Source organism: Paroedura picta, chromosome 2 (genome assembly GCF_049243985.1).
Source record: "Paroedura picta isolate Pp20150507F chromosome 2, Ppicta_v3.0, whole genome shotgun sequence".
Lineage (NCBI taxonomy): Eukaryota > Metazoa > Chordata > Lepidosauria > Squamata > Gekkonidae > Paroedura > Paroedura picta.
Window position 1 is genome coordinate 132,171,534 of NC_135370.1, and position 13,027 is coordinate 132,184,560.

Below are 13,027 nucleotides of genomic sequence, written 5' to 3' on the forward strand. Positions count from 1 at the left end.
CTAGCACACAGTACATATTTTATTTTATAAAAGCATAAAAACTAAATGACATGCTTCAGAAAATTAGATTTCATATGTACAGTTGCTCTTCTTGCTATGTGGCCACTGTAGGAAACTTAAAACTGCAATCCTATGCAGATTTACTTGAGAACAAATCCCACTGAACTGATAAAATTTGATTCCAAGTAAAAAGGCCGTTTGACTTCATGTCTTATACTGCACTTTTGAGACACACATCAGGTGAGAAGATGGCATTATTGAGAGTTATGCTCTTACCCCTCTCCTGCGTCTCTTGTAAACAAACTTAATAAAGCGGGAAGGACACTATCTAACATCCAATAAAATTCTGTCTATGTTGAATTATTGCACGGGCCATCAGGAAGCCTTCTGTAGAACGCTTACTTCAGGTGATTTAATTAAACCAGATTAATGTCTTTCAAAATATCAGATTCAACCTATGGTAGAGCAGTCATTTCAAATCTGGATTCAGATTGACAAATTAAATTTAAAGTTTTAAGTCTTTCTCACCATAGCCCAGACGACAATTATTTTGAATGCTACTTTTTGGTCCTAAGTCTACCACTTTGTTCAAGAATATCTAGTGTGGATGTCTCAAAATTTACCCTACACAACCAGTTTTAATCATCGTTATGTTAGTAGCTCAGCAGTTCTATCAACCCATGCCAATTATTAGTTTTGGTAACATGCCATTGCAATTATGGGAAAGTGGTATGCACAACCAAATACAATAGGCAATAAATGAATACCATGGTTGATGTTTGCACAAATAATGACCTGTTTTTAGCAAGCATGCTATTTTACGATGGATTAATCAATGCTTGTGACACGTGTAATATTTCAGTCTTCACAATAACATAATGCAAAATAGGTAACATTGGCCACTCTTTCCTGTCCAGCTCTCATAGTTAACATACCTAAAACTAAAATGAGGATTTCTTCCCCTTCCAATTTTTCAGTATTCCTTTATGTAAGATTCTAAGAGTATTATGTTGGCATGACTCATGGGGCTCCCATACTTCTCCCCTTTGAGTCAGAGCAACACAAAAATCCTTTCCTGTGCTTCAGGGGGGAACTACAGGGGAGATGTGGGCAAAGCATCTTCCCACAGCCAGTCTTGGGACAGGAAAAGCTGAGCACTGCATTAAAAATGGAGTTAAACTCCACATCCCCCTTTTAAGGGGCTTTCCCCCCTTCAGCTGAGCTACAGCACTTTAAGCACAACCTCTCAGCTGCTATGGGGTATGCCAGCCCATAGGAGCTAGTACTGTCATTGGAAATTCTGTACCAGAACAACAGAGAGGCAGAGGTGGCGTGGAGACAGCAGCAAATGGTGCTGAGACAGGCCATGCAGTTGCCATCCTTCCACCCTACTCATCCTTCCATAGCAAGGGCATCTTTTCACATCCCCTTGTGGAAGCTGTTGAAGAAGGGAAGAATGTGCCCATCTATTACAAGATCCAGTAAAAAATTGTGCCTCTTCCCTGCAACCCTCCCCAGGGACCCTTAAGAAGCAATCATGCAGTGAGGGGAAAGTAATTTTGATTGTTCACATGTCTGCTCTAAATCATGCATGTATCTAATTTTTTTAATGGTAAGCAGAGCTTGTTGTTAGGTGCGAAGTCGTTCAGACCCATCGCGACCCCATGGACAATGATCCTCCAGGCCTTCCTGTCTACCATTCCCCGGAGTCCATTTAAGTTTGAGCAGAGCTAAACTCTCCCTAATCTGACTTACCTCTGCTTTGTTATTTCAAGCACTTTCCCCCTGGCTTGTGTCACTTGTGGTATCAGTGCTGGGCTGGGAAGAAAAATGTCTACAGTAACAGAGGTCGGCAAAGTTTGGCAGAAATAGAAGAGGAGTTGGTTCTTATATGCTGCTTTTCTCTACCCGAAAGAGTCTTAAAGTGGCTTACATTCGCCTTCCCTTTCCTCTCCCCACAGCAGACGCCCTGAGAGGTACGTGAGGCTGAGAGAGCCCTGATATTACTGCTCCATCAGAACAGCTTTATCAGTGCTGTGGTGAGCCCAAGGTCACCCAGCTGGTTGCATGTGGGGGAGCATATGGAATCAAACCCGGCTCACCAGATTAGAAATTCACACTCCAAACCACTACACCAAGCTGGCTCTTAAAACACCTTTTGACATGGAAGAAAATAAAGAGAAGTCATTGATACAATTGGTGTGTGTATCTCTCCCTGATAACACGCCCCATTATCTGTAGGGAGCACAGGTTCCCCCAACATATGATTGTGCTCAGGACAGCACATGTACTTTGTTCCACAGAATGGAAGGAGAGTAACTGAGAAAAGGGCATATACTTGCACCCCTCCCTTGCTTCTATTTCTTAATGATGTCAAAGTGTTTTTTATTTATATGAATTACATCCTCTGGAATAGGGAATGTAAAAGATGTAAGAAACCATTCATCACTACCTTCAATCATCCTATTTATGTGAACAGGAGAGGTTAAAACATAACAAGGTTAAGTATTTTGTAGAAAGGGCCTTGTTGTCCTTCAAGAGGATTTGATTGGTGACTTTAGCGTCAATAATTTTAGGTTAACTATTGTTACAAGTGACAGGAAGAAATGGTTACTCGGTAAATGTTGAACTAGATATCTAACAAGCATGAATAACAAGACACTCTGTCAGTGGCTTTTTTATACTCTGTGCAATTTTGTTGTGCAGACAGCTTCTGAAGGATCTGCCACATGCAAACAATGTGTAGCATTTGAGCCAAAATCAAGCATTTTCAGTTCTAGAGATTTCAATGGAACAGTATGAAGCATTTGTATGCTCTTGGAAAAAAGTTGGGCAGACAAGTATCTAACTTCAGTGGCATCACATCTGATGTGGTTCTGTTGTATGCTGGGAATCACACCATCCAGGGGGTCCTTCGAACAAAAGGAAGAATTTTAAATATGCAAAAAATTGAGGCAGACTTAATAAGGTGTCATTCTATGTTAGGAATAGCTATACAAAAAAACTGGTTTCCACATGTATTCATCTTTTTTAAAAGCATGTGTTATTCTCCTTTGCAATTAATCACATGGGTTGATTGAAAAAATGAAACCTTAAAAACCTTGAGTATATCCCTCTGGAATGTTGCCCCAGCTAGGCGAAGCTATGTTCTAAAGCAGCTGAACTTGTGTGGAATGCCAGAAGAGCTACTTAATCAGGTAAATCAGTGATTCTCAAACCATTTCTTCACCTAGAGTGCCTGACATCTCATGATGTCAGTTTACCAATTTCCTTTCTATAAGGTACTGTTTGTTTAAGAATAAAAATTCAGGCAGAAGGATAGACTGCCCCCTGCAAAAAGAAAGCATAAATTCTGTTTTTCATGAAAGTGCTGCCTTCTACACCCCTGTTTTGCATATGCATTTTACTTTTCCTGTCTTGTTATCAGAGCTTTGCATGATTTAGTATCTGTTGATTCCACAAAGTGCCAGCTTTGTCTCCACTGTTCTTTTAAAATGTTTGGACCTTGGTTAATGTCCTCCTGCATTTATCATCGTCTTGGTTTTGCTCTCAATGGCAACCTTGATTATAACTGATTCTGCATCAAAGCTGAACTACAGAAGTCAATATGCAGGCCTTGCAGAGTGTGGGGCTGGAATTTTGTTGTTCAGCTGCTTCATAAGGCTTGAGGGATGCCTATGCCTGTCCACAGAACCCCCCTCTAAGAAAAGGGCAGAATGTTTCTTCATTGCACAGAAGCAGCCATTTAGATCCCATTGTTTGAGAACCACTGAGGTAGACAAGAGGTCTAGGCAGTACTGCTAAAGGAGGCTTTCCACCCCTCGTGCCCTGAAGGAGAGTATAAATCAGTATGAATACCTGCCAGATGATAATGTCCAGATATGCTGGTCCCAATCTCGCTTGCCCAGAACTGGGGGGGGGGGGTCTAGAAGAAACAGAATACTGACTATCATCCCACTTGACTCCAGTACTTAGTGAGAATTCTGTGGGCAAATAAGCATTCACTGGCTGTAATAGCTGGGGCCTCTCCCACGGCTGAGCCTCCGTCAAAAGGCCAAGAGGTGATCAGGAGGACTTGAACCATCAGCCATAGCAACCAAACAGCTGTAGGCAGCTTCAGCCCACAAGAGAGCTACCTATACTGCTTCAAAGCAGCCTACAACTGTTTGTATAAAGCAGTGCCATCTGATCACAGAGAAAAAACATCTTGTTGGAGGAGCGGAAAATGTCCTGCTTGCTTTCAGATTAACATGGTTTTGTTCCCCTCTCCAGATCATAAAGGAGGCTCCTGGCCTCCCCTCCCGATGCATCTGGATGTCCGTCTCTTTCGGCATCGTTCCCAAGGCACAAGGGGCTCAAGATGTAACGATAGTCACTAGTGACCACAACAGAGGCTCCTGCAATGTTCACTTCACCGTCTGAAATTCCAAAAGGACAGTCAGTTGTGGGGTTATGCCTGGAAGCTTCTTGTGGCTTCCTGATGTTGACGTACAGAGGATCCTGATTGGAAGAGAGCAATGTCAGTCTTGCCAGGATCATTTCCAGTTGCAATTTCAGGGCTCCAAAGCTTGGGCGTAGCTTGGGTTCCGAATGCCAGCATCTGCACATGAGATCATAGCTGCAAGGCAAACAGAATAAAAGTCACTAGGAGCGGGGGGGAACTGGGAGCATTTTAAGAAAGGCTGTCTTCGTAAGCCTCATAGCAATGTGGACGGAAATACAATTAAAAATAACTGGATTAACAGACATGGCAGTCTTAAAGTCTGCCATCTGAGCAGCAATGGCCTGAGTATGTTTGGAACTGGAATCAGAACATTCAAAGGGCACTCTAGGTTGGCAAAAGAAAAGATACATTTTTCCAAACTAAGTAATTTGCTGCCTTTCTGCTGACTATTGAACTCAAAGCACCTGAGGGCAAGCAGCTTTAGCCTGCCTAATCTAAGGGGCTGGCCCTCCCTGAATCTGGGATCCACATTTCTACTTAGCCTTTTACAAGGCCGCAAGGCAGTTCTTGTGGAGATATTTTTCCCTTCCATTTCTTTGAAGAGTTGACTCAGGCTACCTCCGGCTGCTTCTGAAATTCTCATCAGGTTCAAACATCAGCCTGCCATTCAATCAAGGAAAGGACCTGATTCAGAAAACCATGCAGTACCCAGAGGCCATAACATAAGAAAGAGCTATCCAAAGCCCTATGAAGGGATGATTATTTCTCATTGTTAATGTATCTGATATATCTCTACCAGAAATTTGATACATCTCTACCAGAAAATAATGTGTTTATATCCTACCTTTCTCCCCCGGAGTAGCTAACATTATTCTCCTCTCCATTTTATCTTCACAACAATCCTGTGAGGCAGGTCAGGTTGAGTGTGTGTGGGTGGCCCGAGGTCACCCAGCAAGCTACCATGGTAGAGTGAGGGTTTGAACCAGAGCCTCCCTAAACCTAGTTGGACACTCTAACCACTACATCACATTTCGTAGCTTTTTATGCTGATGCTCAGAGCTATCCTAAACAGCACTACCTCCTTCAAAATCCATTGAAGTCACTGGACAGTGTATCTGCTTAGAGGCATTGAACACTTTCCATATAACAAAGAAACAAGTAAAATAAAATGCCCTGAAGCACGTGCATAGAATCGCAAATTAAGAAGGGGCAATACAACCCCCTGCTCAATGCAGGATCAGCATAAAGCATCCATAAGTATCTGTCCAGCTGCTGTTAAAAGACCACCCGGGAGGGGGAGCTCACCACCTCCTTTTGCAGCCTATGTGCGGGGCTCATGGCAAATGTTAATGGAGCCCAGCACAACAAATTTAAAAGGATAGCAGATCATTCAGTTAACATCCAAGCATTATTTTATTATTTATACATTCTGAATTTTCATAATGGTAATTTTAACACATTCTTTTCTGGTGGAGATATATCAAATTTCTCAGATGAATTGGAACTTGTCTTGGTCCGTTATTATAATGCCAAATCAGTTTTCAGATATCATTTCCAAACAATGCATGTTGTTCTGAGATTAGTTTTCCAACTCACAACTGATAATCATGCTTTTCTAAAACTGTAATCCAAGGCTCACTTACTTGGGACGGGTAAATGGTCCAAAGAATGACTACTCACACATCTTCCAGGCACTCTGGTGGTTGTTTCAGTCTGTTCCCACTGATGAGGTAGTTGTAAATTTCTGCATTCTCAATGCCTGCATAAGGCGTTTGCCCTCGAGTCACAATTTCCCACATAGTCACACCAAATGCCCACTGAAACAAAACCATAGGAAAGCATGGGGAAATATGGCTAAACTATTATTTGAAAGACAACTATGTTCGTGATTTATTGGAATTTTTCAGTTTAAACATTTTGGATCACTAGTGATGTGGATAACCAAACCTAGGTACACAGAGGAAAGGGAAATTTGCATTTTTAGTTACCTAGGATATAGCTCCCCTCCACCCTAACCAGCATTTTACAACAAAAATTTATTCAGTGAGGCAATCAAAATTATTACAGCAAGGTTTTAAAAATATGTATTATAAAACCAGGGAAACCCACCACACCCTCCTAGTCAGAATACCCTCTCATATTTACAACAAATAAAATTCATCAGACACAGGCTTGCCTAGTACTGGCTTTAGAGAAATATTAGTAAATGGAATGGTGTGATATGCCATGATTAATTCTTTACCTGTACAAATCATGACCCATTCTAAAAAGCCCTCAAGAATAACCTGATAGTATAGAAGCTCTATCTTTTAGCCTGTCTTCATATCAGAATGTAAACATGCTCCTTTCTGGCCTAGGATTACCACAACTTCCCACTAGATGGAGCGATCTTCCTTTTTTCACAATACAGTCATGTTACCTGCAGTTAAGAAGATACCAAAACATTCAGCCTCTTACTGCCGTTTGATTATTCATCTTTGTATCCTATCCATTCTCCATGCAATATACGTCCACGTTCAGACTGACAGCCAGGGAGCTCCTTGGTTGAGGAGGTCTTCGTATTCCAAGTATGTCACTCCCCACCAGTGACTCCACCAAATGGTTCTCAATCAGTTAGTGGCTCTAGCCTAAACTAGATGGGATCAGGAGGGAAAGGATCCCGGTGTAATTTATACATGAGTGGGCTTCTTCACATTTTTGGGAAAACAATCAGAGTCTACAGACCTTGCTGAGCTCTGCTGCTTTCTACACTGTTCTTATACCCTGAGACTCACCTCTGGTGTCAGAACCAGGTTGGAAACAAATTTTTGGTTAAAGTACAGGCCTTCCATCCTGCTTGAGATTCAAATTGATGGATATAGCAAGAAATATACATGGACCCGCCATTTGTTTCAGCTTCAGTCTCAATTCCTGTTGGTAATGGCATCATTTTATTTGAAGGTTTAAACCCAGATTCCAGCCTTCTGCCCCTTTTAGAATGGCATGGCTTGGGTTATGATCCTTTATATCCTTTCCACAGAAAACGAGTTTCCCCCACAGCATGCAAAGAGTCCTTTGTTAAAGTGGTTCATTTATTTCTTTTAAAGCTTCCTTTGTGATCAAGTGATGCCAGTTGATCCACATACTGTTCTTTCTGACACTGTGATATTTTGCAAGACTCTCAGTGTTGGTTTTGGCTTGAGTCAAAAGCTGAGTCAGACCACTTGTGCAGAGCAAAAACACTCACCACGTCGCTGTGTGTTGTGTAGAGATTGTCCGCCAGGCTTTCCAGGGCAAGCCATTTCACTGGCAGCTTAGAGGCACAGCCTTGACGGTAATAGTCCCCGCTGTAGATTTTCTTTGAAAGGCCGAAATCAGCAACACACACATTCATGTTTTCATCCAGCCTAAGAAACCAGGAGACAATGCAAGCAAATCGGAAAATTAGGAAATGCAAAAAGAAACAGCAGATTTATAGGCCACCTCTTTCAAAACCCACCATTTTCCTTGTGCCACACCAAAGGCTCCTACAGACACAAAACCACCCTCAGCCCATAAGTCTATAAACTGAACAAATGAGGTGCAATTTACCAGACTAGGCATGTTTCAGACCACTGATGAGCCAAGGTCATCCCCCTCTAAGGGTATGGGATGTCATCAGCAGCTATTTTGTCCAGGCAAAAAACCTGCTAAGTCCTGAAGATGAAGAAGGATACTGATCTCACACCAAGCAGGTCTTCTCACTTCACCTTGCTCCTCCATGAATTTGTACCAAGGTGATAGAATCATTATTTCACTTCCCCAACTTGTATGATGCCCTTTTCCAGAGGGCTCAGGGCAGCTCACAACAGTAATAAATGACATAAAAGCAATACAAACATCAGCCTTAAAAATTACTAACATTAAAAGCAAGTCTTGGAGTTTCAGACAAGTTGCCTCTTTCTCTTTTAACAGAAAGGGGCACAGAGTGCATCATTATCATTGGAAGTAGATGTTAACTTGTAAGTTGGGTGCTTTAAGACTTTTATTGGTGACATTCTCTACTGCAGTTGTGCACCGGAACATGCCTATGTTTGCAGTCTGTGTGGTTGCGTGTTGCAAAAGCACAAGCTATCCTGTTGCCTATAAGATTATTCCCCCAACCTGAATACATAGGAGGAACAAGAACAGAAAACACAATACTCCTGCAGGGCAGGTTTGGAAGGGGGGAACAGAATAGAAGCAAGGAAATTGTTTTATACCAGGAAAACGATGCAGCTGTATGTAAGTGAAGGAAAAGGAGGAGATCTGAGGAGTGGTTCCTTCAAAGAGCAGAAATCTCACAAAGTTGTTAATTGGAGAAGCCCAGCTTTGCTTCCTCGCAACTTCATTTGTGATGGTCCATGTGGGAACAAATGACATGTCCCTGAATACCATCGCTCCTATTAAAAAAGACTATCAAGATCTGGGGAGGAAGCTCAAGCAAATGGGGGCACAAGTGGTATTCTCTTCAATCTTGCCTGTCAAGGGAAGAGGAATGCGTCGGGAGACTAAGATAATGGAGGTGAATGACTGGCTGCGTAGTTGGTGCCGGCAGGAGAGATTTGGTTTCTGGGACCATGGGATAGGCTTTCTTGAGAAAGGCCTACTAGCACCTGATGGACTGCACTTATCGAAACTGGGGAAGAATGTGTTTGGCAGGAACCTGGGAAGATTCATCAGGAGAGCTTTAAACTAAAGCCACTAGGGGAAGGAGACGATCAACATAGGGAGTGTATGGAAGGAAAACGATCGGAGGCAGCCCAACCGGCAAAGCCAGCTCATAGGGAACCAAAAGTAAAAGGATTCAGATGTCTTTATACTAACGCCTGAAGCATGGGCAATAAAAAGGAAGAGCTGGAACTTCTCATGCTGATGGAAAGGTATGATCTAGTAGGCATCACAGAAACTTGGTGGAATGATTCTCATGACTGGAATATAATGGTGGATGGATATGAACTGTTCAGAAAAAACAGAAGAGATCGAAGAGGTGGAGGAGTGGCACTGTATGTGAGGAAAGGGCTTACCTGTCAGGAAATTCTAGTGAAGGAGAGCATATCTACAGTGGAAAGCATCTGGGTGAAAATAAGCGAGGGGAAAACAAACAGTGGGGTGGTTGGTGTCTGCTACCGACCGCCTGACCAACGAGAGGATGTGGATGCTGCACTTTGTGAGCAGCTTGAGAAAATATCCAAGCGGCAGGACCTTGTCATCATTGGTGACTTCAATTTCCCAGATGTGTGCTGGGAAACAAACTCTGCGAAGCGTCCTCAGTCATGCAACTTTCTGACCTGCCTGGCTGACAATTTCATTTATCAAATGGTAGATGAACTCACAAGAGGTTCAGCCATACTGGACTTAATACTGACCAACAGGCAAGAGTTGGTGGATGAGGTGAAGAAGGTGGGGACCTTAGGGGGAAGTGACCATGTCTTCATAGAATTCCTTTTGAGATGGGGAGCCAAGGAAGCTCGTAGCCAGACGCGGATGTTGGATTTTCATAGGGCAAACTTTAATAAACTCAGAGACATGATGAGTGTCATACCATGGACGAGAATGCTGGAAGGGAAGGAAGCATGTGAAGGGTGGGCGCTACTCAAACAGGAGCTATTGCATGCTCAATCAATGACTATCCCAGAAAGACGAAAACACTGCAGGAGCTCTAAGAAGCCTATTTGGATGAACAGAGAACTTCAAGAGGAACTAAGAAAGAAAAGGAAAATGTTCAGGAAATGGAGGGAAGGACAGAGCTCTAAAGAAGAGTACCAACAGGTTACTAGGCACTGTAGATCAATCATCAGAAAGGCCAAAGCTGAGAGTGAGCTAAGATTGGCCAGGGAAGCCCATTGTAATAAGAAAAGATTTTTCAGTTATGTGAGGAGCAAACGTAAAGTAAAGGAGGCAATAGGCCCACTGTTGGGTGCGGATGGACAAACTCTAACGGAAGATGCAGAGAAAACAGAAAGGCTTAGTGCCTATTTTACATCTGTTTTTTCCCACAGGTCAAAGTGTTTAGGCACATCTAGAGATGGCCATAGCAAAAGGACAGTGTCTGGGTGGCAGGTTAACATGGATAGAGAGGTTGTCGAGAGGCATTAGCTGCACTGGATGAGTTCAAATCCCCTAGTCCGGATGAAATGCACCCGAGAGTACTCAAAGAACTTTCCAGAGAACTTGCACAGCCCTTGTCCATCATCTTCGGAACCTCTTTAAGGACTGGAGATGTCCCGGAGGACTGGAAGAGAGCAAATGTTATTCCGATCTTCAAAAAAGGGAGGAAGGATGACCCGGGAAACTACAGACCAGTGAGTCTGACCTCTGTTGTGGGGAAGATAATGGAGCAGATATTAAAGGGAACGATCTGCAAACATCTGGAGGACAATTTGGTGATCCAAGGAAGTCAGCATGGATTTGTCTCCAACAGGTCCTGCCAGACCAACCTGGTTTCCTTTTTTGACCAAGTAACAGGTTTGCTGGATCGGGGAAATTCGGTTGATGTCATTTACTTGGATTTTAGTAAAGCTTTTGACAAGGTTCCCCATGATGTTCTGATGGATAAATTGAAGGACTGCAATCTGGATTTTCAGATAGCCAGGTGGATAGGGAATTGGTTAGAGAACCGTACTCAAAGAGTTGTTGTCAATGGTGTTTCATCAGACTGGAGAGAGGTGAGTAGCGGGGTACCTCAGGGCTCGGTGCTCGGCCCGGTACTTTTTAACATATTTATTAATGATCTAGATGAGGGGGTGGAGGGACTACTCATCAAGTTTGCAGATGACACCAAATTGGAAGGACTGGCAAATACTCCGGAAGATAGAGACAGAGTTCAACGAGATCTGAACACAATGGAAAAATGGGCAAATGAGAACAAGATGCAATTTAATAAAGATAAGTGTAAAGTTCTGCATCTGAGTCAGAAAAATGAAAAGCATGCCTACTGGATGGGGGATACGCTTCTAGGTAGCACTGTGTGTGAACGAGACCTTGGGGTACTTGTGGATTGTAAACTAAACATGAGTAGGCAGTGTGATGCAGCGGTAAAAAAGGCAAATGCCATTTTGGGCTGTATCAACAGAGGCATCACATCAAAATCACAAGATGTCATAGTCCCATTGTATATGGCACTGGTCAGACCACACCTGGAGTACTGTGTGCAGTTCTGGAGGCCTCACTTCAAGAAGGACGTCGATAAAATTGAAAGGGTACAGAGGAGAGCGACGAAGATGATCTGGGGCCAAGGGACCAAGCCCTATGAAGATAGGTTGAGGGACTTGGGAATGTTCAGCCTGGAGAAAAGGAGGTTGAGAGGGGACATGATAGCCCTCTTTAAGTATTTGAAAGGTTGTCACTTGGAGGAGGGCAGGATGCTGTTTCTGCTGGCTGCAGAGGAGAGGACATGCAGTAATGGGTTTAAACGTCAAGTACAATGATTTAGGCTAGATATCAGGAAAAAGTTTTTCACAGTCAGAGTAGTTCAGCAGTGGAATAGGCTGCCTAAGGAGGTGGTGAGCTCCCCCTCACTGGAAGTCTTCAAGCAAAGGTTGGATACACTCTTTTCTGTGATGCTTTAGGATGCTTAGGGCTAATCCTGCGTTGAGCAGGGGGTTGGACTAGATGGCCTGTATGGCCCCTTCCAACTCTATGATTCTATGATTCAGAACTGTTTGTATTTTGGGACTGGCTTTATTTAATCTTAGCCGGACCATAGTCTTAACCTACTTGAAACTGTCCTGCAGCTTTCCAGTTATATTTCAGGAAAAACAAGGAAAGCCATTCCTTCAAACTTCTCATGATATTCTTGAAATTAACTCCAGGAATGTGAAAATGCAAAAAAAAAAAAAAAAAGGCTTGAAACTACAGAAATGTATGTACAAAGTCACAATGGTACCACAGTGACTAGATCTGAGACCTCTTGCACCAGTTGGAGTCTTTGGGGCAGTTGGACCTCTGGGAGCCTCCACTTAAGAAATCAAAAGGAAGGGCAACAGCAATTTAAAGACTAACAAAATTCATTCAGCATAGGCCTTCGTGAATTGGAGCTCACTTCTTCAGATGCATCGGAATATGCACAGGGGTACTACTAGGAAAGCCCAGTTCTCCTTGACACAAGCCTTCTGGGTAGGTGTCAGATCCTTGGAATCTGCAAATTATGTAAGGCTCTTCAAGAACAGCTCTTTTAGAGGAGGAGGAGGAGGAGGAGAGCGGGGGTTTTGTACCCCACTTTTTGAAAGGGTCTCAAAGTGGCTTACAATCTCCAACCCTTCCTCTCCCCACGATAGACACCCTGTGAAGTAGGTGAGGCGAGAGAGCTCTGAGAGAATTGTAACTGGCTGAAGGTCACCCAGCTGGTGACATGTGGAGGAGCAGGGAATCAAACCCAGTTCTCCAGATTACAGGCTACCGCTCTTAACCACTACCCCCAGATGGCTCTTAAAGTTCTGGAGGCTGTGTCTAGTGGGGAGGTCATTAGGATTATCTGCAGTTTGTTTGTTTTTTAATTGTTCTGTGACTTTAGTCACTATTTAGCTTTGCCTATCATGATAACCTGGCATGGATATTTATACAAATAAGGAGAAAGTTGTAGCG

At 43.1% G+C, this 13,027-nt stretch overlaps 1 protein-coding gene across 4 annotated transcripts in view; it reads right to left on the reverse strand.

The window, feature by feature from the left end:
• Window position 1: 1 nt before the first annotated feature.
• Window positions 2–13,027, reverse strand: part of TYRO3 (TYRO3 protein tyrosine kinase) — an 88,129-nt gene continuing 75,103 nt past the window's right edge. For 3 of the 4 annotated variants that reach the window (XM_077322809.1, XM_077322811.1, XM_077322812.1), the window contains exons 17-19: window positions 7,671–7,830; window positions 6,125–6,261; window positions 2–4,618 (exon numbers count right to left, since the gene is read on the reverse strand). In XM_077322809.1, coding sequence (XP_077178924.1) covers window positions 4,246–4,618; window positions 6,125–6,261; window positions 7,671–7,830 — 670 coding nt within the window. In that variant the 3' untranslated portion in view covers window positions 2–4,245. Of the gene's footprint in view, window positions 4,619–6,087; window positions 6,262–7,670; window positions 7,831–13,027 lie in introns of all 4 variants that reach the window. The other variant, XM_077322813.1, reaches the window with a different exon arrangement.